Source organism: Prionailurus bengalensis, chromosome B4, assembly GCF_016509475.1.
Source record: "Prionailurus bengalensis isolate Pbe53 chromosome B4, Fcat_Pben_1.1_paternal_pri, whole genome shotgun sequence".
NCBI classification, from domain to species: domain Eukaryota; kingdom Metazoa; phylum Chordata; class Mammalia; order Carnivora; family Felidae; genus Prionailurus; species Prionailurus bengalensis.
In genome coordinates this window covers 103,961,732-103,987,765 of record NC_057358.1, presented here as the reverse complement: position 1 = coordinate 103,987,765, position 26,034 = coordinate 103,961,732, and the positions used below count along the sequence as shown (strand labels likewise).

Here is a 26,034-nt window from a genome sequence, read left to right as displayed (position 1 = left end):
AAACAGTCTGTTGGGGTGAAGGGGTCACAGTCAGTATTTGAAGGTTCTAGTCATGGAATCTTGATCAACTGACTCTAAAATGACCCTTTTAATAGCATCATCTCCCCCTAGACCACAGGCTACATGAAGGCAGGAACTGTCCTGAACCCCCAAGTCAGACCATGGCACAGGGCATGGAACACTCCTAGCTAATTTCCTGTCACACATGCTAATTAATCAGTAAGTGGCAACTCTCAGTAACCACTGACTGACTATAAATTAACCCGACAAACTGCTGGGTACCTGGTACATGTTCTTCAAACCGAGTGATAGAAATTTCCCTTTGTGTTTTTTGATTCAAAATCATTTTTAAGAAGTTTGTGTTTAAAGTAAGTAATTTTCTAGGCAATACACTCAGGTCCTTAATGGAGACCTAATGATGGAACCCTGGCCTTAAGTCAGTTATCTTATATACTGTTACAAATCAACATTCCAAAGGGGGGGGGGTACTTTAACAGAAATTAACAGCAACTATAATGAAATCCCAACATTTCTGAACTAGAAGCATTTTGTCTCTAAGGGATGGGATTACCGGATTGACAAATTCTTCGAATCTGAAAAAAAAAAAAAATCCATCTCTCCATCTCCCTCCCTCTCCTCCCCATCCCCTTTCACTCCGCCTCCCCCCCCCCCCCCCCCCCCCGGCACACCTACACTCTGACCATTTTTATTTGAGTGGAAAGTTGAAAGCGAACACCACACCGGCTGCACCCATCCGGCGCTCGTTGGGGTGGCATAGCAAAGTTCTAGGGCAGAGCCTTCCTGCCCGGAGCCCGCGATGCAGCCGCCTTCCGATACCTGCTCAGCTTCACGCCGCAACTGAAGGTCCGCCTGCCGCGGAACAGTTGCGTCTCCATCTGGCTGCCAACCCACCCAAGCTTTCTTCTCCTCCACCACCACCACCTTCCCTCCTTCCCCCCGCCTCCCCCGCCTTTCCGTCTTCCCTCTCCACCCCCGCCCCCAATCTCCTCCTCTTTTTCTCACTACAAGCGGTTGCTGATGCTGAAGCCGAGCGTCACTTCGGCTCCCACGGCAGACATGGCGACATTGACAGTGGTCCAGCCGCTCACTCTGGACAGAGGTAAGGGAGCGGCTCGCCCGCCAGCCCACTGCGTCCCCTCTGCCTGCCCCTCTGCCCCTGCCAACTCCCACCGGGACAGCCGGACGCGCTCGAGCAGGGGCTGCGGGGCGGGCGAAAACGAGCGAAAACGAGCGTAGAAGGCGTTCGCGCCAGGAGCAGGACACTTTCTTCCCCTTTCTCTGCCCGCCACGTCCCCACTGCCCCCGCACGCTGCACTCGCCCGGCCGAGGGATGCCTTCGTCGGGCTCTGGCGCCCCCGCCGCCACTCCCAGCCCCTCGCCGGGTCGCCTAGGGGCCGCCGGCTTTGTTGGAGCTGAGGCGCAGGGACCGGTAGGCGCCCGGGCTCGGGGCTGGAGAGGGGCAGGGAGGAAGCTCGCCGTGCCGGGCGAGGGCGCCTGCAGCCGGAGACCAGGGAAGCCTGGCGAGAGAGCCGCCTGCTAGCCAGCGCGGCCCGGGGCGGGGGGGAGGGGGGGGGGAAGGGGAGGGGGGTCCAGGAGGGAGGAAGTTTGTCCGGACGCCGGGGAGGACGAAGGTCGGTCCGGCTGCGGGTGCTCAGGCGGCCGCCCGGGGGCGGAGGAGGCGCACCCGGGGTGGCCTGTGCCGGGGCGCACGGCTGCCGGGCTGCGGCGGCGGGGAGTCGCCCTCGGCCGAAAGGGCAACGCGGGGCGCGGGCAGCAGTGGCCGGGCTAGGGGCGCAGCGTCGCTGCAGCGGAGCCCGACTCTGCTCGGCTTCGTGCTCCGAAGGTGGCCGGGGTCTCCTCTGCCCCCGCCACCCGCAGCTCTCCGGTGGTGGCAACTCAGTTTCTCCTGCCCCAGCCAGCCTGGTTTCTCTCCCAGCCCGGGCTCCAGCGCGATGCCGGGGCTGCGGAAGGCGCCGGGACGCTGCGCAGGCTGGGTTGAAATTCAACTTCTGACCCGCGACCCTCGGCGCCCTGCTCTCTGACTTGAATGGGGGAAGCAGTGTTTGCTTCCCCCCAGAGCCTTGCCAAGCCTAAGGCTAGAAGGCTCCGCTGCGCTGGGGGCCTCTCTGGAGCGCGCGTGCGAGGTTATACCTGTGCCTGTGTGTTCAGGTTTCCTTTCTGGCTTCCGACGTCTAGTTATGTTGGCGCTGGAGTCCCACGACGCCGCCGCAGCGGAGGACACCTGCTCGTCCCGGTCCGCAGCGGCCGGATTTAGGACCCTGGGCGGCCATTTGGAGATGGTGTGCTCAGTCGAAGATGATTTAGTCCGATGTGCCTCTAAAAATATTCTTCTAGCAGATTAAACTGGACTGTGGAGCAAAGCAAAAGAGCATCCTGCTGCGAGTACAGTGCAAAGCCGGTGAACTCAGTAGGGCTTTAATTTGGAGAGACTGAGGATGACTTTAACGCAATCTGTTGGCGCCAGAACAGATATTATGTGGTGCCCATAGCAACCTTACTTGGGGTAAGAGTTGAAAAATTAGCCAAAAAAAAAAAGTAATAATTGATTTTGTGTTGGGAAATGTTGATTTGCAAGTTAGTAAATTAATAACAGTACTTAAAGAGCTCAGAAATGCACTCTATAATCCATGAATGCACCCCAGTATCATCATCTATACTAAGCAGGACAAATCCATTGCCACTAAGCGCCGAACAGATGGCGAGCTATTAGAAATTATAGATTTCCCATGAATTTTTGTTTTAATGTAATGGGCTCTTATATTGTCCCATTACTAAATCAGTCTTTAAACATCCCAAGTAAAACGACTACATTGGGAGAAAAAACAGACTCCAAGAAAACTGCATACCTGGGCAATTTTACATATTGCTACCACTGAAAATATTTCACTTTTTGGATTTTATCCTGACCCTTAGATTCCTTACTCAGTTGTGGAGAAGAACTGCAGTCAGACCTAGATCTATTCTTAAAGTTTGTTCTTGTTCACAGCCAGACAGTACGTGTCCTTTCCAGTGTGATTAGGTCCGTTTAGTAAGTAGCTCAAGAGGCAAAATGAGGCTGTGGATGTAACTGAATAAATTAACCAGAAGCTAACTGCAAAGTATGTAATTAATGGATGATGGGTTATTGACATCATTGCTGTGCATGAAGTCAAATATTTTTCCCATACCTTATTAAAATGTGATTAATTAATTGATCAATAGCATCATTAAACCAATGAAAGAAGGGGTTCTGGAAATGTTCCTACAAAAAAACCAAAGTCTTTTTAAAAAGGCAGCATAATAATATGTACGTTGGTCCCATCTAGTTATAACTGTCATACTTACATTGGATGGCTTGGTTAGCATCTTTGGGCATCAGTTCTTTTGGGGGGAGCAGAGGGGTTGTTTGTTTGTTTTGGTTTGGTTTTTTTGCTCCATAAGGAATTTAGATGAGATGATTCTGACACTGTGCAGCTTTAACAGTCTATAATTCGATTAGTTGCAATCAGAACTCAGTGTCTGGTCATCTACTGCAAGGTTTTCCAGATTACTCCCTCTCCCAGGTTGTTGCGGTGCCCTTTGATGTGCTTGGAGGTCACTCCCTGATTTGGCCCTATCAAAGCATTTCTCACATGCTGATGATGTATCTGTCTCCTTACTGAATGGTGCTCCTTGAGGGAAGAGACCATTTCTCAATGTTTATTTATTTTTGGGACAGAGAGAGACAGAGCATGAACGGGGGAGGGGCAGAGAGAGAGGGAGACACAGAATCGGAAACAGGCTCCAGGCTCTGAGCCATCAGCCCAGAGCCTGACGCGGGGCTCGAACTCACGGACCGTGAGATCGTGACCTGGCTGAAGTCGGACGCCTAACCGACTGCGCCACCCAGGCGCCCCGGGAAGAGACCATTTCTAAAATCATCTTGGTATTCTCTGTGCCTGTCATAGTTCCTTGATGCACAGTAGATCAAAAATTAATGTAAGTTAGTGTAAGTGAACTAAGGACTGCAGTGATTTAAGCAATGTTAAAAGATAGGGATTTAGTAGTGAACCAAGGTACAGTTCATAGATTCGCAATATTTTGGCCCTGGGAAAGATGGCAGGAAGAACACAGGCCAATGATTCTTAACCTTTCTTTTCCATTGTGTGCTTGTTGGATTCCAATCAGTAACCATAGCTCACCAAAGTTATGATTAATAACCAAGAGGAGTTGGGGCAGGTGGGCAAAGGAGAAGAAGGAAAGAAGATGCTTGACCAGACCTTCCAAGGGCATCTCAGCAAACCTAAAGCATGAATCCATAGTTTGATTTTTTTCTAGCATCTTTCCTTTTCAAGTGAAAAATATTGAAGAAGCAATGATAAGTATTTTCAAGGTTACTCTACTAGTGAGTGGGACATTTTATGCTAAAATTTAGATTTTCTTGTTTGATGCCCTTTGGCACCATAAACTGATTTATCTGGAATCTTCAGGGCAAAGGTTTTAATTAAAGAAATCAAACCTACGATTGAAATGAAGATTTACTCCTCCCAGAATTTAAAAGATACTATCTGAAAGCAAGACGCTCAGAGGTCTGCACTAGCTTCTTGGATCTTATTTGGGAAGAAAGCCTTTGCCAAGATCAGACTGGGCCCTGGAAAGGATGAACAGAGTTACTTAAGGTTTTCACCACTCTGTGCATATTCCAAACTCTTTTCCACCTGTCATTAAGACCTCAGATTAACCCTGTGTAGTCCTCTGGGTGGCTAGGAGCCAGAGTAGGCTCCTGTTCACTCTGGTCCCAGTACTTTCGATTCTTCACTAACCCATTGAGTGCCTGGTATAAGCCAGACACTACTGTGGAATTGGTTAATACAGTGGTAAGCTAAACAGACATAATTCTAGTCTCTGTGGCAATTAGAGCCCATGAGGGGAGAGAGATTAATACACACACATACACCCGCACACACACGTACACAATTTACTCATTCAATAAATATTCATTCCTTGAATGTATGTATCATATATGTATGTGTGTGTGTATATATATATATATATATATATATATATATATATATATATATAAATAATATACTATAGAAATGCCAGAAACAAAATTTCTGCTTTCCTGGTCCTTAAGAGCGTAGTGGGGGGTAATAGATAATAAATAAAGGATTAATTAATTAATTCAGCAAATAAGTATTAAGTGTCAGCCTTATGGAAAGCACTGTTTTCAGGTTTGTGGCTAATGAGCATAAGAGATAAAGTCTAATGGAGTTTATACACTAATGAGTGAGTCACTCACAGAACATATACACATAAAACTGTAAGTGCCAGGAAGAAAAAATAAGACTGGGTCAGGGACAGTGGCAGGGGCTGCTGTTGTGCATATGATAGTCAAAAAAGGTCCTCCTTCCTAAATGGATGATGCTTGAGAAAAGATCCAAAGGAAATGAAGCAAACTTTGCAGATGTCTTGGGGAATGCACTGTGGAGAAGGAGGTCACGTGTGCAATCTGGGAAAACAAGGAAGTCAACATGAAAATGGGAGCACAGGGAAGACTGGTGGAAAATGAATGTGTGAAGTTGGTGGCCAGGGGTCAGATGATGTATTTTATGATTCGGATTTTAGATTGGGGTTGAAAGTATGAAGTACTATGAAGACAATGGAAATGACAAAAGGATGGAGACTAATGGGGGAGGACCTATTTGTTTAGATTGTGCTGGTCAAGGTAAGCTCCATGAGAAAGGAAAATTTAAACTGAGTTCTGATATATTAATAAGATTCTTAGGAACGGCATTCTGGATAATTCTGGATAAAGGGAAGAAGACCCTAAAAGCAACTAGTACGTGTATATCTTGACTACCATCCCATTAATACATCTATAACCAAACATATAATCAAAAAGAAAAATTACCAAGAAGTAATAGCACTCTAGGTATTCATCCTAGGATAGGAATATGGTTTCAAGTATACTAAGAGAAATCTATAGATCAGCTTTTGCTTCTTATTACTAGGCTAAAATATCATATAATTAAACTTTCAAAGGCATACCGAACACTGTAATTTACATGTCACTATGCATAAATCTATATGTCGAACCCAAGTGGTCATAATATGAGATATAGTTACTTTTAGTCTAGTATTTTATATTAGTGATATAGGAAGTAGTGCCTATAACTTACCCTTGTGGCAAAGAGGAGAGGCTGATAAGGAGATTAGTGTGGTGTCTTCTCTGCCAGAGTTTAAGATGTTTTATAGCAATTCTTCCCTACACCAGAGGTTAGTTTGCCCCATTATAATCTCTAAAACCAGAAATGACCTTCAGCTAAACTCAAGAGAACAAAACAGGATGCAATCTACGATACTTAACACTTTTGTAACAACACAGGAATACTTCACTACATTCAAGACTCCATGGATTTAGGTACTTTCTTAAATATAGTAGTTCAGACTCTCCTTCACTCTCCATCTCAAGGTTGGAAAAGGAAATACAACAGAATTCTTCAAAATTTCACGTCTGTGTAACTTCTCCCTCTAACTTTAATCAGAGGGAGATTTTTTTTTAAATCATCATTCATAAACAAATAATACAAAACCAGGTCTTGGAGAAATAGGGATAAATAAAGCAATTGCTAGGAGTAATTAAAATTATCTAATTTTAAATGTTTGAGACTTTGTTAATGACACAATTGATAGTTTATAATCTCTATTAGGTGCCTATTTAAAATAAAATGTTGTCAGTCATCGAACTTTTTTCTGTGAGTTAAATACAACTTGGTTAAGTCACAAAAGTATAAATGGAAATCTTGATTCCTGGCTTCTAAAAAGAATTTTAATCTAAGATATTGATTAAACAAATCTTGATGTGTTTTCCCTTTTAAAAAAATAAAACTTTTAGTCCTTCAGAAATTCTAATATAAACCCAAAACCAAGAGCTTATATTTTGTGGGTTTCAACCTTATGGGGGAAAAAAAACCGAAATTGAACGCAAATGAAAATCCCATGGGCACCACACTTTTCATGGAATTTGTGATACATTAAAATTTTTCTTTCTTTTCTTTTCACTTTTCAAGGCATGCAGAGCTTATTACTTTATATATCTCCCAATTCAAGCCTTGGGCAGCATATAGCTTTCTAATCGACTTCATTCACCAGTTTTTATAAAATCTATATTTAACTGAAAATTGCTTTTGCTCACAGTCCAAAGGGACTTGCCCCTTTTCTCTCTCCTTACTATTTTTTTTAACATGAGGAGAGATTAAGAAAGGAAAATAAAAATTAAATTAGTTCAGGGTGCCTGAGTGGCTCAGTGGGTTAAGCATCTGACTCTAGATTTCAACTCAAGTGATGATTTCACAGTTCCACAGTTCTTGAGTTTGAGTCCTGTGTCAGGCTCTGCACTGACAGTGTGGAGCCTGCTTGGGATTCTCTCTCTCCTTTCTCTCTGTGCCTCCCCCCCCCCCCACCTTGTTCTATTTCTCTCTCAAAATAAGTAAATAAAAATTTTAAAAAGTAAGTTATTTCTTCTGTTGCTTTAAAGATGTATGCCCCAGTGATCATGATTGTGGAGAAAAAAAGAGGGGTTGACTATATACGGCTCTTGTCCTAAAACCTTCTCACAGCAGCAGCCAGAATGTTTTAGTCTACAAACATTAAGTGCTTGCTTGATTTCTCATGTTTTCTGTGAGCTTCACTACCCATTAAAAAAAATACTTTCACTGAACTTTTTTTTTGGCAAATCAATGTTTGAGTCTTTCATTCTGCACTATATAGTTACAGAACTATGAGGGATCACAACTAGGACTTAACTATTAGTAAAGAAAAGGAAACATTGAGAGAGTAGCATCAAATGTATACTGGATCTTAGGGATGCAATTCTAAGTGCAAAGCCAATAGAGAGTTCTTTTCTTAGTCTTGACATCTGTCGATTAGGATACAGTCTTCGTCAGATCAGAGACCATGCTGGATTTGTTTATGTAGAGCCCAACACATTGTCTGGCACATAGTTGGCACATCCTTAATATTTGTTGATTGAATGAGTGAATGCAATTGACCTAGCTGGACTCGTTATCATGGACACATTTTTAGTGCTTAAAAAACAAAGCCTTCCAACCTATAATAATATGAAAGGGATGACTACCTTACTTTATCACTTTGTTTCTGTGCTTATGTGTAACAAACTCCTAAGAGTGACAGCTTTCCCCGGCCAAGAAAGGATGTGAAGTGATGGTATTGATATCATAGCCTACTTCCATTGCTCACCTCCACCCACTATTTTAACTTGTTATTTGAACCACATAAACTAAGGCCAAAATACAACTGAAAAGCAACCCCCATCCAAAAAAAAAAAAGTGTGTGTGTGTGTGTGAGGGGGAGAGGTCTAGCAGAATTTCCTCTACACACACACACAAACACACACAAGCTACACTGCCTCATCCTTTTTTAAAAAATCACAAATGGATGAATGAGAAAGCTGTGTCTTGATAAAGCAGTTAAAATGGATTTAATTTGAAATCACTCTGTGTTGGCAAGTGAGCACACATTTTAAAAGTCATATTGATTACATCAATGATTTACTAATGGTTTAAGTGATAGACAAGTTGTTCTATGATTGAATTTTACCACCGTTATGTGCTAGCTGAATTTGAAGACTGGTCTTATAAAATATAAATATGCCCAAGGATTACTTGCAAAAAAGTTATGTTGAATTGAAACTTATTTTGAAGTTATACTCGGATAGTTATCTGTATTGGACAGAAAACTATAGCTTCTTTTTTAAACTGATGGTAATTTCCCACAGAAATAATGTGGCTATTTCAGGTCCAGCCAGTTCTGCTATTTTTGTTTACTTGCTCAGTGTGGTGATAGTTCTGATATTTCAGTATAAAATCTGTGGTTTTTTTCCTACCAAAGAATTATCTGTAATCAAAAAAGGATAGGATAATGGGAATCCAAAGTGACACTACAAGTTAAGCCCCCAATTTATACAGGGAAGAAAACCATTAAATTACAGCTGAATCTATTTAATAATAATAAGAGAGGTGGGGAATATGGCTGAGAGACTCCTGAAAGAGATCTTTGAGAAAAATTGGGGAAGAGCAGTAATTGCTGATGGACAAATATCCTGGGTTCCAAAAAGGTGAGAAAAGTGTCTTAGGAGACTACCGTTCAATCTACTGTTTTTGCTTTCTGGCAAAAAAAAAGAAAAAAACTCTAATGATATTAATAAAAGAATGGGATATTGGCACTTATAAAAGAAAGTGGTGATCCCACAGAGCCTACATGGGATCACTAAGAATAGATCTTGTCGAATTTCAAGTGTGTGCTATGGCCCTACCATCTTCATGACACCCATGACATCACAACTTTTATAGAAGCCTTGTGGAAAATGTAGAAATATGTCAAGTGGATGATTGTACTTTTGGATTTCTAGTGGTTGAAACACTACTACAAGGCAGTTTGCTTCTCTGTCCTATTCGACATTGTTACTGATATTTTGGATGAGAGTCCCTAGCAGATTTATGTAGGTGACATAGAACTAGGAGGAATAGCAAATTATTTGAGAAACCCTATCAATATTCTAACATTATACCTAGCTGGAATAGCAGGTTACAATATAAGAGAAAAATGTAGGGACAGTGAATATAGCCTCCATTCATTCATTCATTCATTCATTCATTCCACTGGGAAAAAAGGAGCCAGCCTTGACTATTTATTGCTCTTGGTTAGACTGTCCAGTGAATACTGCCCCACTAGACTCCACTCAGTTACTTTGCAAACCACAGACGGGCCATGTCATCATGACTCAGTCCTGGGCTGGAGTTAGGGGTGGTGTCAAATGGCAAAGATGCATTCCACAGCCCGCCTGCCTGATTTTGAAGCCCTGCTTTTCTGTTTACTAGCTCTGCAAACTTCCAAGGTTGCTAGACCGCTTTGAATCTCCATTGTCTTATCTGTAAAATGGCAAATGACAAAAATAGCGCCAACTCCATGAAATGTTGGCTTTAAATGAGTTAATATGTATGAAGTAGTTAGAACAGGTCATCCTAGGAACCACTCGACAATGATAATTATTTCTTCCTTGAGTCCTGGAAGTTCTGTACTCCCACCCTACTGCCAAGGGGCATAGACAAGATATTTCTTGTCTTCAGGCTATACTAAGAGGTAGAAATTGTTTATTTTGGTATTCTCTAGAAGCAAGATGCATTTGGAAGTGCCTGGAGGTTGAAACCAAAAGTTTCCTCATTTGCCTACTTCCTCTCCCCAGATCACTTCTTTCTTGATGCTTAAATGACACTTTTCTTCATAATTCTATTGGAGTACTTACCACACAGGATTAACTTTTCTTTTTCTTTTACACTGCTGTCACCCTAACAACATAAGTTATTTACATCTATCTTTGTGTACCCGTTGCCTATCACAGTGTATTAAATAAATCACTGGTTTGTCTTCACATGTTGCATAGTTTTGTGGGGGGATAAGATTAGGTAAATGAGCTGGTGGCACAAGATGATAGTTTTTTATTCAAGAAAAAATTCCCTACACCTATTCTGCCCAAAATTCAAATGAGTGCCTTCCAGGAATCAGTGAAAATCCTTTTACTGGATTATTGGAAATGTACAGACAAAAGTTGAATGACAAACTGGAAAAGCTACAGAATGACTTTAAGATTCAGTAATAGCTTAAGACAGGGATTTGAGTTTATGTAGATGTTCATTGTTTATGTTTGATTTGATTTATATGCAGATATCAAACAAATATGTATTAAATAGTTGACTGGGGAAAATACAACCGAAAACGACTTTTTTAACTCCTTTTTAGGGCTATTTAATTGTTAGGCATCACAAAATGCTGAGAAACATACATGTGCCCCTCAGAGGTGTGAGCTCTGGTCCAGATGCCTGGGTTCAAATTCTACTTATCCTTGCCTCCTCCTTGGTATGTAAACTTGGCCTGTTGCTACCCTCTCTGTATTTGAGTTTTCACCTGTAAAATTGAAAATAGTATTTCTTTACCTCCTGAGATTGCTATAAAAATGAACTGGGAAAACATATGCAAGTACTTAGAACTTCCAGGTCCATACAAGTGCTCAATACTGATTGATTATTCCCCACCTCTTCTCCCCAGGGCATGCATTTCCCCCAGTGCAATAAATGGGAAGTGCACAAGCTTCAGTTTCAGACACATAGAGATTTGAATTGCAATTCTGCCACTTACTATCCGTGGACACTTAAAATATTGCTTATTCTCTCCACATCTTAGTTCTCTCATTCTTAATGCAGGGATGACATTCACTTTGTGTGGGGATACAGCCCTTTGATTCTTCCTTCACTTAGTCATTCAAAGAGGAGTGAATGAGAGTCTACTTTGTGCCTGGTAGCAAGTCAAGGGCTAGAGGTAGAGCTTGCAGTCTAGGGAAGATGGACATTAAGCAGATGACTTATGATAACATAATTTAAGAATTATAATAATAGCTCACGCATTGAGCATTTACTACATTACACTGCATCACATTACATAGACTACTACACAGCCAGGCGTTGCGCGTAGATCTCGTCTTTTTTTTTTTTAATGTTTATTTATTATTGAGAGACAGAGTGTGAGCAGGGGAGGGGAGGGGTGGGGTGGGGGGAGACACAGAATCTGAAGCAGGCTGTAGGCTCTGAGCTGTCAGCACAGAGCCCGATGCGGGGCTCGAACTCACTATCTGCGAGATCATGACCTGAGCTGAAGTCAGTCGCCCAACCAACTGAGCCACCCAGGTGCCCCACGCATAGATCTCTTCTTATTTCATTCCAGTTAGTCGTCAAAATGAGCCTTTGAGGCAGATGCTATTAGTATTTTGAAGATGTGGGAATTGGAGCCTTAAGAGGCTAAATAAAGTGATCGAGGCTCAGGCTGGTTTATTCTTGAGGCCTTCAGCTTACTCACTATGCTACACTGGAGAGCAAGGGCATAGGTCTGTAACAGGGTCTGTATCAAGCTTGGAGGAATTTGAACTTACTTCTAAGGGACAGAAGATGCAGAGGTGCTTGTAAAGTCTTCAGGAGACAAACAGACAGAAGGCACACCAGGAGAGCATGTGACCCTGGGCTAAAGAGAAATGACTTTCTCCAATGCTCGCAAAAAGGACCTTATACTAATGTTGGTAAAGATTAACGTAAGTGATACTTAAAAAAATTTTTTTAACTTTTATTTTTATTTTTGAGAGACAGAGAGAGACAGAGCATGAATGCAGGAGGAGCAGAGAGAGAGGGAGACACAATGTGAAGCAGGTCCCAGACTCTGAGCTGTGCAGCACAGAGCCCGACGCGAGGCTGGAACCCACAAACTGTGAGATCATGACCTGAGCCAAACTCGGACGCTTAACCGACTGAGTCACCCAGGCGACCCTAAGTGATATATTTTACAAGTTTAGCACAATTATTATAAAATAGCAAGTGTTTAATAAATGGTTGTGCTTACTGTTGATTTCTTAATACCGAGCAGCAAAATACTCATAAATGCTAGTATCACGAAGTACTAGCAATATTCTGTTCCTTCCCATGTTGTGCCAGTGAACCAAGAGAAAATGACTGTGGCATTCAGATTACCTTTCAGTGACCTATATTGCACTGCCAAAATTTCTTTAATAGACATAGAATTTTGACAGGCTCTTATAAGTGAGTGATAATAGTGTCCCAAATCCCCTTTCCTTACAGACCTTGCTTCTAAGTGGGATTAGTGAGAGGAATTTGGGAATATAGTAGGACCTAAATTTCAGACCCAAAGAAAATTGTGACTTCTTTTTCTTCTTCCAAATTAGCTTTAAATATCTTGAAGATTATAAATACTCTCTGCTTACTCACTATTATTAAAATGGATGCACTGAGGTTTTAATATGGATTCCAGTGGTCCAAGTAATGCTGTATTTGCTTAGCATTAAATGTGAAAGAGATGTTCCATCTAAATAAAACTTAACAAATAGCTGAAGTTTATTCCTTGAGGCCCCAAACTTACTAATTTTTAACCTAAAAATTCATTTACTTTCCTTCTTTGGTACAGTGTATGTTCTCCAGAAAGTGGGATTTTTATAAAGGAATTGTGGAAGATAAAACAAAGAAGTCAGTGAGGCTTAATGCACATTACTGAAGGAATGATGAGGTACTTATTTGGCTGGCTCAAAGGGAAATTCTGCATCTCTCCTGCTTCTCAGACCTATTTTAGTTAGTTGAGGTTGACAGATAACCTGCCTCTGGATAAATGAACGATTCTGGATCACGTAGGCACTCATTTCTTCTGATGTCACACACTTTCCAAGCATTGTCAATTTGGCGTCCAAATGATAACTGTAAATAGCAAAATGTTAAGTTGGGCATATGTTATGGACTGACTGTGTCTCTCCCCTTCTTATTTGTATGTTGAAGCCCTGGTCCCCAAGATGATAATATTTGGACGTGGGGACTTTGGAAGGTAATTAGATTTAGATGAGGTCATGAGCGTGGAGCCCCAAGATGGGATTATTGCCCTTATAAGAAGACATCTGAGTTTTCTCTTCACTGATTGAGTATACACATCCAGAAGGCAGAGGCTGCAAGCCAGCAAGTGAACTGAAGGAACGGAGTCTGCTGGCACCTTGATCTTGAACGTCGCAGCCTCTAGAAATAGGAGAAATAAATACCTTTTAAGCCACCTATTCTATGCTATTTTGTGATATCTAAGTCATTGCATTGACTATATTGACGATATCTATAGTCACTCTGAACTAAGACAGTGTAACATTCACCCCACGGTCTTGGCCTTAGCAACCCTCTGTCCTAGCAGCTAAACCAACTAGCCATAGGCAAGATGTGTTGTACATAGACACACACTAAAGCATGCCTAATTTCCTACCTAATTCCATTTTCTCCCCTCTCCGGGTTTAGAAATCTCTGTTTTACATGTACTAACAAGTTTTCAAAGCGTCTTCTCTGGGATTGCTCTCCATTGTTTTCAGGGCTTGAAAAGAAAATACATTTCATTTATCTTTCTTAAAAGTTTCTCTGGAATATTTTTCAAGAGGGGATTTTCTATTTGGAAATTATATCTTTTCCAAATGTAAAGGATCGCTCACTAATGTTGTCTTATCTTCAAATAATACTTTACTGATCTGTTATTGATGCAGGCCTTTGCTTATCTTGCTGTTACCTTCCTTTTTCTATCTGTGGTTGTAGGCCCTAGGGTGTATAGTATATGTCTTTAATTTAGCATAGTTGTGCTTCAAACAATATACCTCGCTGCTCACTCTCATCTTTTGTGCTATTATTGTGCCCATGTTGGAAACCAATGATTCACAGCTACTAATTTTGCTTTGAACCAGGGGTCACAGGCTATAGCCCCCCAATCCCATCCAGCCTATGAGCTAAGATTGGTTTTTTTTACATTTTTAAATGGTTAGAAAACTCAAAAGAATATTTTGATGGATGAAGATTCTATTAAATTCAAATTTCAGTGCCCATAAGTAAAGTTGTATGGGAACACATCCATGGTCATGCATTTACATTTTGTCCATGGCTGTTTTCTAGCTACAGAGGCAATGTTGAGAGTTGAGGAGCTGTGACAGACCATTTGGCCTATAAAGCCCACACTGCTTACTATCCGATTCTCTACAGAAAATGCTTGCTGACCTCTGATTTTAGAGCATTAAAAAAATAGAGAAGAGAACATGTGTTTTGTATTTACCTTCAATTTAAACATTTGAGCGTCTTCACCCTCAGCTTTTAGTCTTCTCAGTCTTAGTCACCTGTGTTCCAGAGGGTTCTTTCGTCTTGCTCTCTGCCTTCCCCCCAAGGGCAGACTGCTCTTGTTTGTTACTTGATACTTATTAGTCTAGGAGGTGGGGGGAGGAGAGGTTTCTCTGTTTTCCTGGCCCAGCCTCAGTCTCAGGAAGTACCTATAACTAAGTCTCAAGAATGGGGCTTTCTCAGTGATAATGCCTGTCTTTGTTCTACAGACTAAAAATTGTGCCTTCATCATTGGAGGGTCTTATGTGGGAGAGTTCCTGGTGGTAGGGGATTTCTAATAGCATTCGCATAAGATCCTGGAACTAGGACTGTTTTTCCTCTTCTTTTTCCTCCCCCTTGTTGTGGAGGGTTTTTTTCTTTTACTTTCTCTTGGTTGTAATGGGTCTTCATTTCTGGTCCTCATCTTGGTCCATTCTTCCTCATGAGCTCCCAGTAAACATTTGTGGAAAAAAGCCTATGAATATTTGCCTGTGCTCATTCTCCCTCTCAGCTTGGAAGAGTTTCTATACCCTTGCAGCTACTGTTTTGCAAAGTTAACTCATCCTGTGTGAGCTATAATTCATACTAACCTAGTTGAGTAAGGAATTGTGTTCCCAGTTGGGAAGACAGGCCTTGCAAGCTTTTTTACAGCCTAGTTAATTTTTGGTACTGATTTGCGCATCTGAGTATCTATTAGGTTAGGTAGACTGTCTTTATGTTGTTAGTCATATTTCACATTAAAATCTAATTTAGAGACTAATTTGACTGAATCTGTAATATGGTAGACTGAGCTAACACAGAACCTCTCCCATTACAAGCATCAAGATGTGCCAGATAAAATCTAACAATTATAAAACTATCCATAGCTGAGATTGCAAGGGAGAAAGAATAATCTCCAGGTACCAAAAATGAAAAGGGAGGTGAAGGCTAGAATGGTAGTGATTTTGAGCTGACATCTTGGTAGAAGTGAAGGGGAAGGGAGATGAAAAATGTGTCAAGTGGTTCTAGACTTAGATATTCGCCCCATGGCTGGGGGCAAAGCAGGAACTGGGGGTGAGGTATTAGATATGCACTCCCATACCTTAACCTGTGTTACTAAGCTAGGATTCTAAATATACACTACGGAGTTGGTTTAGGAAATGTTCTCTCAAATTTACATAAAATGATTCTTAAGCTAGAACAAACTAGAGGAAGAAAATTGAAGACAGTACTCTTGAGAAACATCTAGCTACGCTGGTTTCTCATAAAACAAATAATCCCTGTCAGAGGTGCACTCACAGACACTAGAAACATATGAGAAGAGGGGCACCTGGGTGGCTCTGTTGGTTAAGCATTTGACTCTTGATTTCAGCTCAGCTCATGATCCCAGGGTCATGGGATCAAGCCCTGCATCAGGCTCCTTGCTGAGCTTGGAGCTGCTTGAGATTCTCTAGATTGCTCCCTTGGCCTTTCTGCCCCGCTCGTGCACGCTCTCCCTCTCTTTCTCTCTCTCTCTCAAAATAGCTAGCTAGCTAGCTAGCTAGATAAATAAATAAATAAGTAAATAAGTAAGTAAGTAAATAAGTAAGTAAGTAAATAAATAAATAAATAAAAAGAAACATGTGAGAAGAAACTAGAACCTTGGACTGAGTCAGTAGTCATGACAAATCATTAAGTGAATAAACCCTGCATTTCTGGCAGAGGGAACAGAAATTCGCAGAGAATAAGGTGTGTCTGTAAATGAAAACAAGTTGATGTAGGAAAAAAAAATCAGAAAGAGACTATAAAATTAGCAATTTATAATTATTTTAAAAGTGTAGTTTAGAAGAATGGAAACTAAAAGGAAGGAATGTGACCCTGAAAAAGTAATAGGTATGTTTGAGAAACATAATTGAAAAATATGAGAAGAGAATACTGAAAGAAGATTGTTTTAAAAATAAAATGACATTAAATGATATTAAAGTTCTGAAAAATTTGAAAACTTTTACTTATAAGACCATTATTGTGCATTCACATACAGGAAAAAAATTACTTACATAGGAACCTTTTCACTTTATCTGATGTTATAGGCTCAATTAGAAATTACTGGGGAATCTGAAAGGAAGTTCTTGTGGGTTACATATTAAACAAGCCAGGTACTGGGGGTGAGCCTTATGTTCGGTTTTGGTTTTCTGAATATTAATCTGGTCATGCCATCCCTAGCGTTAAACTCTTCGGTGACTTCCCTTTGTCCAACATTCTTGCTATGTTTTATATGTTTTTAATTTTATTAATTGAGCATATGCCAAATATTTTATTCTGCACGACCTTTCCCTTTTGCTCTACGTCCCCAATGCCTGGAACAGTCCGGTACATTGTAGGTGTTTAATAAATAGTTGTTGAATGAAAAGATAAACTCAAGGTCTTGGCAATGTTGTGCTGTGTGGGAAAGTTCTTCCTGTCCACCTCATCCCTTTTCCTGGCAAGAAATCTTTTCTTGTTCTCTCAGCCTTCCATCCCTGTTTTGTGCTTCCAGAGCACCTTACAATGCCCGGTTATCACTCAGTCATTCACTCAACAGATGGTTTTTGTGTGCTTGCTATGTCCCAATGCCTTCCTAGGCCCTGGGAATGCAGTCCAAAACAACAGATCATCCCACGTCTTATGAAGTTTATATTCCAGTGAGGTTGGGGTGGGAAGGGACAGACAAGAAGTACGTAAACAAGTAAATACACAGTATTGCGTTTAATTGTAAGTAACCTGAGGAAACATGAAGCAAGCTAAGGGGGAATGAGAGAGCCGAGGAACTGGGGGTGGCTCCTTTACATAGGAGACCACGGAGGTCCTCATGCGTTAGATGTTTTTAAAGAGAATGAGGCATTGGCCCTGAGGACTACTGGGGGAAAGTGGTCCAGTTACAGGGAAAAGTAAGGGTAAATGCCTTGAGGCACTAATGTTCTAAAAGTATTGTAGGACAGCAATGAGTCCAGTGTGGTTGGAGCAGGGTGAACAAGGGGAAGGGTGAACAAGATGAAGTCAGAGAGGGACTTGTTTGTTTGTTTTTAGTGATGTTTTATCAACCACTGGGATGGGCTTGGCCGAGGGGGAAGGGGATGGGTGTGGCTTTTGCCTTGCACGTGGTCAAAGGAGCACCCCGCGTTGAAGGTGTAGCCCCAGGACCAGCCGCGAGATGGCGCCAGGCTGCACTGGCCGCTTGAGAATGTGCGGCCCCCGGCTGGGAGATGGGAGGCCGCCAGTGATTCTAGGGGACTCCAGGACCAGCCCTCTACAAGGCTGGTGGGCCTAAACTCCTTTCCTCAAGCCTCAGAGGGGGTTCGCTCCACTTAAGGGATCCCGGTCCCCAGTTCTGGAATCCGTTTGAGGTACAGTAAGGTGGTCACAGCCTGGGACTGGTTCCAGCTCAGCCAACGCAGCAGAAGGTCAGCATCACCCACCTCCTTTACGTGCTGTTCGGACGGTCATTGTAGGGAGGGACCCACACAGCCCAGTCCCTACGACTGTGGCTGCTGAGGGCCACGTTGCCCACCTCCTGGAAGAGGGCATGTAAGTTTTCCTGGAGATGAGCCAAGCACTGGAGGGAGGCCACTGCGCCCACGGACTGGCTGAGGCTGAGGCTTGCTATTTTAGGGCTTTGGTTTTTATCCCTAAGATATCAAAGCCACGGGAGGGATTTTAGTTCGAACAAGGTCTCTGCTATGTTAACCATAGAGGGTAAAGAGTAGACAGGGAGATTAGTTAGAAAGTAATGAAAAGGATCTAGAACAGAGATGATGGTGTTTGGGATCTGGGTAGTAAAAACTGTGATAGGTGGTCAAATTCTGAATACATTGAGCCAGCAGGATTTGATGAGAGATTGAATGGAGAGTGTGAGAGAAACCAAGTAGGCGAGGATGAATCAGGCCTCTGGCCTGAGTATCTGGAAAGAGTGAGGCTTCAATTTACTGAGATTGGAAAGACAACAGAAGAGCAGAGCAGAAGAGGTTATTCCGGGAGGAGTGTAAATTTGGACACACAAATGAAGAGTTTGAGTTGGCAGCTGTATATAAAATTCTGGAACTCAAGGGAAATGTTCAGGATGGAGATGTGAATAGCGGAATTATTAACATATAGATAGTATTTAAATCCATCTGGAGGATGAAAAGATGAAGGTTGTTGACTCGGCTCTGGGCAACTCCAACATTTAAGGGTGGAGAAGATGAGGCACCAGCACCAGCTGGGGAGGAAAACCAAAAGAAGATGGTGATCAGAGTTCAAGAAAATGTGTTTAGGAAGATGACAAGGATTATTTGTGTGAAATGATACTAGGTGAGGGGAGATGCCATTTGGAAATTGACCATTGTGTCTACCCGTGTGGACGTCATTGGTGGTTCTGACATTTTGGTGAAAAACAGGTGAAGCCTTCATTGGAACAACTACGACAAGGAATGGAAGCAGATATTTTAAAGACAGAGTGAATTATTTTTTGGAGAACTTTTGCTTTCAGAAGTAGCAGACACATCATAGAGTAGTTGAAGGAAGAGATAATACTCAACGTGCTTACAATGCCTGTGTCTGTAAGAATGGTAAGAACCGTACGTTGTGGTTAACAGTTATGTCCATCTTGTTGACTCCTTTTTGTTTACCATAATACCTGACCTAAGTGAGATGTAGAAGTACAAGCAGACAGGTACAATGTCGCTAAAATTGCAACCCCAAATTTGTTATCGTTTAGAAATATTTTCAATTGATGCTGCTTTTTCAGAATATGTATTTTGACAGTGGTAAAAAAAAAAATGAAGTGATCACAGATAATATGATTATTCCACATTTACTCCCCAATTCTCCAGCTGACTTAATTGTGCGAACACTGCATACCACCTTTATTTCGGAAAAACCATGCAATGTGACAAATTAATTTGCTTAAAATATTCAGGACAGGTAGCTTTAATTATCTGTAGCAGAGTTTTTCAAACCATGGAGAAAAGAAAGTAAATCTATTTTTCTTCAATAAAGTAGACTTTGATTTAGGTTTGGAGAGTCTTTAAGGAGTACAGTAGTTGTATGTGAAAGGTTGATTCATTGCTAAGTGATGGTACACATTTATTTAATGAAATGCATTTATTTTATATGAGAATGGTCAATTGTTGTACTATAGATCTGACATCTAGGAAAGCCTGACATCTAGGAAACTACAGAAATGAATGAAGTCACAAAAGATAAGATGAAATATGTAGGTGCAGATAGATAGGGGTGCTTAGCTTTGTTTGATGGATAGTCAAGAGTGTTTGAAAGTTTTAAGCAGGGAAGTGAAATGATCTGAGCTGTGTATTTATTAACTAATATGAAAATTGGTTGCAGGATTGAAATGTATGGAGAAGAGCAGTGTTTTACAAACACAACTCTGAGAGATTTTATTGGATGCTCCTTGAGAAAGTTCCATGGTGAAACAAATAAGGAAATACCAGGTTTCCAAACACTGGATTAAACAGATTTAAAGATGTTTCTTTAATGTAGTCTCTGACTGGCTTTGTGAGTCTCCCAAGTTGAATGCACATCATAGAACTCTTTGTTCAAGAACTCCATTTTTCTTTGGAACAGTTTGACAATTTGGGGCTGTATTATCACTGTGATCTGGATGACCCAACCTGAACTTGAGGAGGAATTATAGGAATGGGAAGGAAGGAAGAGACAATAATGAGCATGCCTTATTGATTAATAGGTGGTGAAAATAGGGAAAGGAAAAAGCCAGAAGAGAAACATCTTGGTCCCCAAAGCTGAATGAGTTTAGCCTAGCACTTAACGAGCTTTGAGATGCTGGGGGAACAACGAAGTATAAACCAGGGCTTTGACCTGGGAAGGGGTTCAAGACGGGAAAGATTTCAGAAGCACAGACACCTGGAGAATAATGGGAATGATTAGAGCATGAATTAAGGATATTGAAGAAATAATAGCTGCTGCTATTTTTTTTTCAGGAAAAATGCAGGGTAGAGCAAAAAAGACTAGTTTTAGAAGAGATATGGCAACAAGTACTTTAAAATAAGTACTTTTTTTTAGTATATGACTGCATCATTTTCAATGTTCAGACTGAAATATAAAAAAAAAACCAACCAATGTAAAAAATGTTTTTCTGCTCAGCATATTAATTCACCATGGCAGGAAAGTGTGATGCCTCCTTCATAAATCCTAACATACTCAGCATACTTGGGCACTCAGTGTTTTGTGACAAGTCAGGAATTCCTCACTCTTTTAGCTTTGCCATCTTTCCTGTAAGTATTGATGGCGATCCATCAGTGGTATCCACATCAGGATTACAATACTAGGTTCCTGTCTCCTCTCCTCGACATGCTCAGAAGTCTACGTTCTGGGCTTTCTGGAGAGCCATCGTTCTCAAAGAAGCATTTGTCCTTAGAACCGTGCATGTCAGCAATTACAGGTGTATCAGAGAAAGTGTAGGAATTTACTGACTGGCAGAAAAGCTGACAGAGCGCCACCACCTGAAACAAAACCTTTAAAAAATCCAGAAATCTAAAATTAAATGAAATATAACGCACTATGTCCTTTGTTGTATGAATACCCTTTATGTAATTGGGTCTCCCTGCATTTATGATCAGAAAGAAATGGATGTAGCGAAACATGTAAATGCATTTTCAAGGTCAGGATGTGGAGTTTGGAAGAAAAATATCGAGCAGACGGTAAGCTCATAGGAAAATTAAGTCAGCCAGCTCTCCCCAGATGGTCACCTTTATACTGTTTTTGTAGCTTGTGAATTAGGCACCTGTGTTTTCTTCAACTCACTCCCTGCCATGTGATTTCTTGCATTTGACATTTTAATTGAAAATAAAAACAATAAATCCTGATTTTTTTTCACCAAAAAAAACCCCTTATGTTTTTTACTCTTATTTTTGCTTGGAATGAAGTAACATATTCATATTTGGGGATTCCGAGAATGCTTGTTTGAATTTTATAATTCAAATTGTATGATATGTTATGATAATAAACATGCAAGTATAGTGGTTTGACACACATAAAGGTTTTCTTTTTTGCATTTTTCAGGAGACTGGCTTGAGTAACTTTTAGGATCTGTCCAATTTCAAAATATATATTACATCTTTTCTATAGCCTGCATTTTTGAAGTAGATCAATGACGTATGATAAGGATAGCCATATAGATTTCATACCTAATTGAATTTAACATGTTCTTGAATGTGATAGTCATGCATTCTACTGCACACATCATCTACCCCATGCTTGAGAAGAACATAATATCTTTAAATAAACAATGATTTTCAGGTAAACAATGTACTTTTCTCAGTCACTGCTTTCAAACTTCTATGGCATTTGAACTGGCATTCTGTTATTGAAATGTCAGGTAAAGATAATAAGGCGATTTCTATCAGTGCCTAATAAACCAACACAGTGATTTCTTTTGTATTAATAAGTGTTAACATTGAGATGCATGTAAAAGAAAAGTGATTCCTAAGAGATACCTATTACTTTTTTCTCTTTCTGTTAGAGATACCTTTGATCAATGTAACGGGAAAATAAATGTGCCTAAAGCATTAGTAAAATGTGATGAAGTACTTATTTGCACGTGAGTTAAGGTGCTCAGTGTATGTACAAGTAAAGATAAGATAAAACTACTCAGTAAATTATGGCAGGAGTGGTTTAATACCACTTGAAAAATAAATGCCTTTCAAATTAAACTCGTTCATGTGTGAGTAATTTGTCTTGCATTAAAAAAAAAGAGAGAGAGGGAGGGAGAGAGAATCCATGGTCAGATTTAAGGATTGGAATCTTGTTCCAAAGATAAAGTTAAGCTTATTTTATTTAATATTCTCTCAAATGGAACAAAACCAAGTTATTTACTATAAATTTGAGACCTTGTTGAGTAAGTCATTTCAGGTTTATTGCATTTGCCTGTTTATTTTAGTTAATTAGATCCTAATGACTCATGAATTAGAAAAGGTACAAGTATAATTTTAAGGACATCTAGTGGTCTGTGGGATTAAATTTTTTCATCTGACAAAATATTAAATTACTATTTAATCGAATATGAGCTTGTAGCATCTGTTTTTATGCAATTATGTTACTTGTGAATTTAAACATTAACTCCTCATGCTGTCTACAACTCAACGTCCCAATTCATCTCATAGAACTTCCTTAAAATTACATTTAAAAAAGTTTCTGATACATTTTCATGTACATACAGATTGGATTATTGTTATAGAGTCAGTAAACAGCCTTTTGAACAACAGTGTGTGTTGAATAGCATTAAGCAATTCAACCCTACCTCCAAATATTTCCTCGACCCTCTGGACAGGTATTTTGTTTTGGCTCACTTATTTATTCTGTAAATACTTAATGTGTACCTGTCATGTTACAAACTTTAAGCTAGGCATGGACGTCAAAGCAAAACAAAAAGCAATCATGGTTCTTGTTCTCATGAAGCTTACGATCTACAGGAGAGAGAAAGTAGCCAAATAATTATGGGGATAAATGTAAAGTTCAAATAATGATAAATGCTAGGAAGCAAAGATAGATGGTACTGTGAGAGAATGAAGGCACGTGGTAGGCATTTAATAGTAGGCACTTAATATTTGTTGGCTGGATTAATGAAAGAATAACTGAAGGAAAGGGATAACATAGAGACTTCTCTTAGAGAAAACTTCCCTGAGGAAGGTATATTTGATCTGAGATCTGACGCCTGAATAAGGCTTCACTTGGTAAAGATTGTAGGAAAGGGGGTCTAAAACAAAAATGAAAATAAGGCCTTGGTGGCAAGATAGAACATGCCAGATAAAGAAGAATGAGCCTGTAATAAAAGTTCAAAATAGCCGGAGTGGGTGGTCTTTATTCACAGACAACATGACTGTCTATGTTGGAAATCCTACACAATCTACCAAAAAAGCTACTAAAACGAATTGATTTTTATAAGGTGAGAAAATATACAGTTAACATTAAACTATCAATTGTATTTCTACAGAGTAACAATGACCAATTAGAAACTAAAGAAATCAACAGTAATATTTACAACAGCATCAAAACCATGAAATACTTAGAGTCAAGTGTAACAAAATATGTGCAAGAACTGTATACTAAAACCTATAAAACAATGCTGAAAGAAATTAAAGATTTAAATAAATGGAATGGCATGCCATATTTATGGTGTTGGAATACTCAATATTGTAGGGATGTTAGTTTTTCCTAAACTGTTACAAAACTTCAAGACAATCCCAGTTAAAATGTCAGCAGTCTCTTGTTTAAAAAAAAGAAAAATTAACAAGCTAATTATAAAATTTTCATGAAACTGCAGAGGGTATAGAATAGCAAAATTGAAAAGCAGAAATAAAGTTGGAAGATTTATAGTACTCCTTTATTTCAAAACTTATTCTAAAGATATAATAATCGAGAAAGGGCGGTATTAGTTTAAGTATTGATATATAGATCAATGGAATAGAATAGAGCTTAGGAATAGGCTTGCATTGGGGCACCTGGCTGGCTCAGTCGGTCTGACTTTGGCTCCGGTCATGATCTCCTGGTTTGTGGGTTTCAGCCCTGCATCGGACTCTGTGCTGACAGCTCAGAGCCTGGGGCCTGCTTTGGATTTTGTGTCTCCCGCTCTCTCTGCTCCTCTCCCCCTCATGCTGTCTCTCTCAAAAATAAATAAACATTAAAAAAATTTAAAAAATAAAAAAGGCTCACAAATACATAGTCAATTGATATTCAATATTTATGCTCAGAAACTCAATGAGGAATGGCTAGGCCTTTCAATAAATGGTACTATACAAATTGGATACCTGTATGAACTATATCTGTGGTGCCATATTCAAAAATCAACTCAAAATGGTCCATAAATATAAGTGTAAGACCTAAAACTATATTATTTTTTTTTTCAACATTTATTTATTTTTGGGACAGAGAGAGACAGAGCATGAACGGGGCAGGGGCAGAGAGAGAGAGGGAGACACAGAATCGGAAACAGGCTCCAGGCTCTGAGCCATCAGCCCAGAGCCCGACGCGGGGCTCGAACTCACGGACCGCGAGATCGTGACCTGGTTGAAGTCGGACGCTTAACCGACTGCGCCACCCAGGCGCCCCATAAAACTATATTATTTTAAAAGAACGTATAGAAGAAAATCTTTAAGACTTTGGGTTAAGCCAAGATTTCTTAGATTGACTGTAAAACGCATGAGCCATAATAGAAAAGAGTGCCAAATCTAAAATGATTGGTTTTCAAAAAAATGAAAAATAAAATAATTCGTTTTCAAAAGAGATTAAGCAAAATAAAGCCAAGGAATAAGAGAAAATATTTGTAAAATATATCTGATAAAGGATTTTGTCTAGAATATATAAAGAACTCTTAAAATTCAATAAAAGAAATGACCCAATTTAAAACAAAAGATCTGAATAGACACTCCACCAAAGAAGATATATAAGTGGACCCAAGTAAGCATCTGAAAAGATATTCAATACCATTAGCATTTAGGGAAAACCAAATTAAAACTACACTAAAGATACTCGTATTAGGATTTTTTTAATAGTCCTTATTTCTGTGTATGATTTTTTTTTAAAGGTAAACTGTACCGTGCATGATTATTGTCTCAGTTACAGACAGGATAGAAATGGTTCTTCTCTCACACAAGATCTCTTATGTAGTCTCAATGCCTTCCATCCTCTTTCTCTAGTAGTTACCTTTCATTTGATAATAAACACTCATCTTCCCAAAATTATCCCTGTCCAAAACCTCAGCCAAATCATATTGTGTCCTTTGACCCCAGTTTCCTCAAATGTAAGATGTAGAGTTTGGAACATTAAGTCTCTTCCAACCCTGTGATACTAGTTTACTCTCCTAAAATTGAGACAACTTTTTGATAAAAATCAAGCAAAAATAGCCTCCTTCAGTTACGTTTGCCATATCTATGCTATGAATAGATGCAGATAGATTTCTAATTCTGGTAAGACCTACTCCTCGTACAATTGTGCATTTTAAAACCATAGCATTTATTTTGATTATTTTTCATAACCCTTTCCCCTGAGGCAAATTCTTACTTTAACTCTCATTACTGATCTATCTGAATTCCACCCCCCCACCCCAAAAAATGAATAGTGATAGAGTAGACACATGAGTATTGATTTTAGGAAATGTGGATTCATTTTTTAAAATTTTTTTAATGTTTATTTGCTTTTTGAGAGAAGTAGAGAGAGGCAGAGGCATGAGCAGGGGGAGAGTCAGAGAGAGGGAGACACAGAATCTGAAGCAGGCTCCAGGCTCTGAGCTGTCAGCACAGAGCCGGGTGCGGGGCTGGAACTCACGGACCACGAGATCATGACCTGA

At 40.2% G+C, this 26,034-nt stretch overlaps 1 protein-coding gene across 1 annotated transcript in view; it reads left to right on the top strand.

Moving 5' to 3' along the window:
* The first annotated feature begins 473 nt into the window (after positions 1–473).
* The window catches only part of LIN7A (lin-7 homolog A, crumbs cell polarity complex component), a 128,106-nt gene continuing 102,545 nt past the window's right edge, over positions 474–26,034 (top strand). Inside the window, exon 1 of the mRNA XM_043561605.1 lies at positions 474–1,120. Coding sequence (XP_043417540.1) covers positions 1,039–1,120 — 82 coding nt within the window. The 5' untranslated portion in view covers positions 474–1,038. The remainder of the gene's footprint in view (positions 1,121–26,034) is intronic.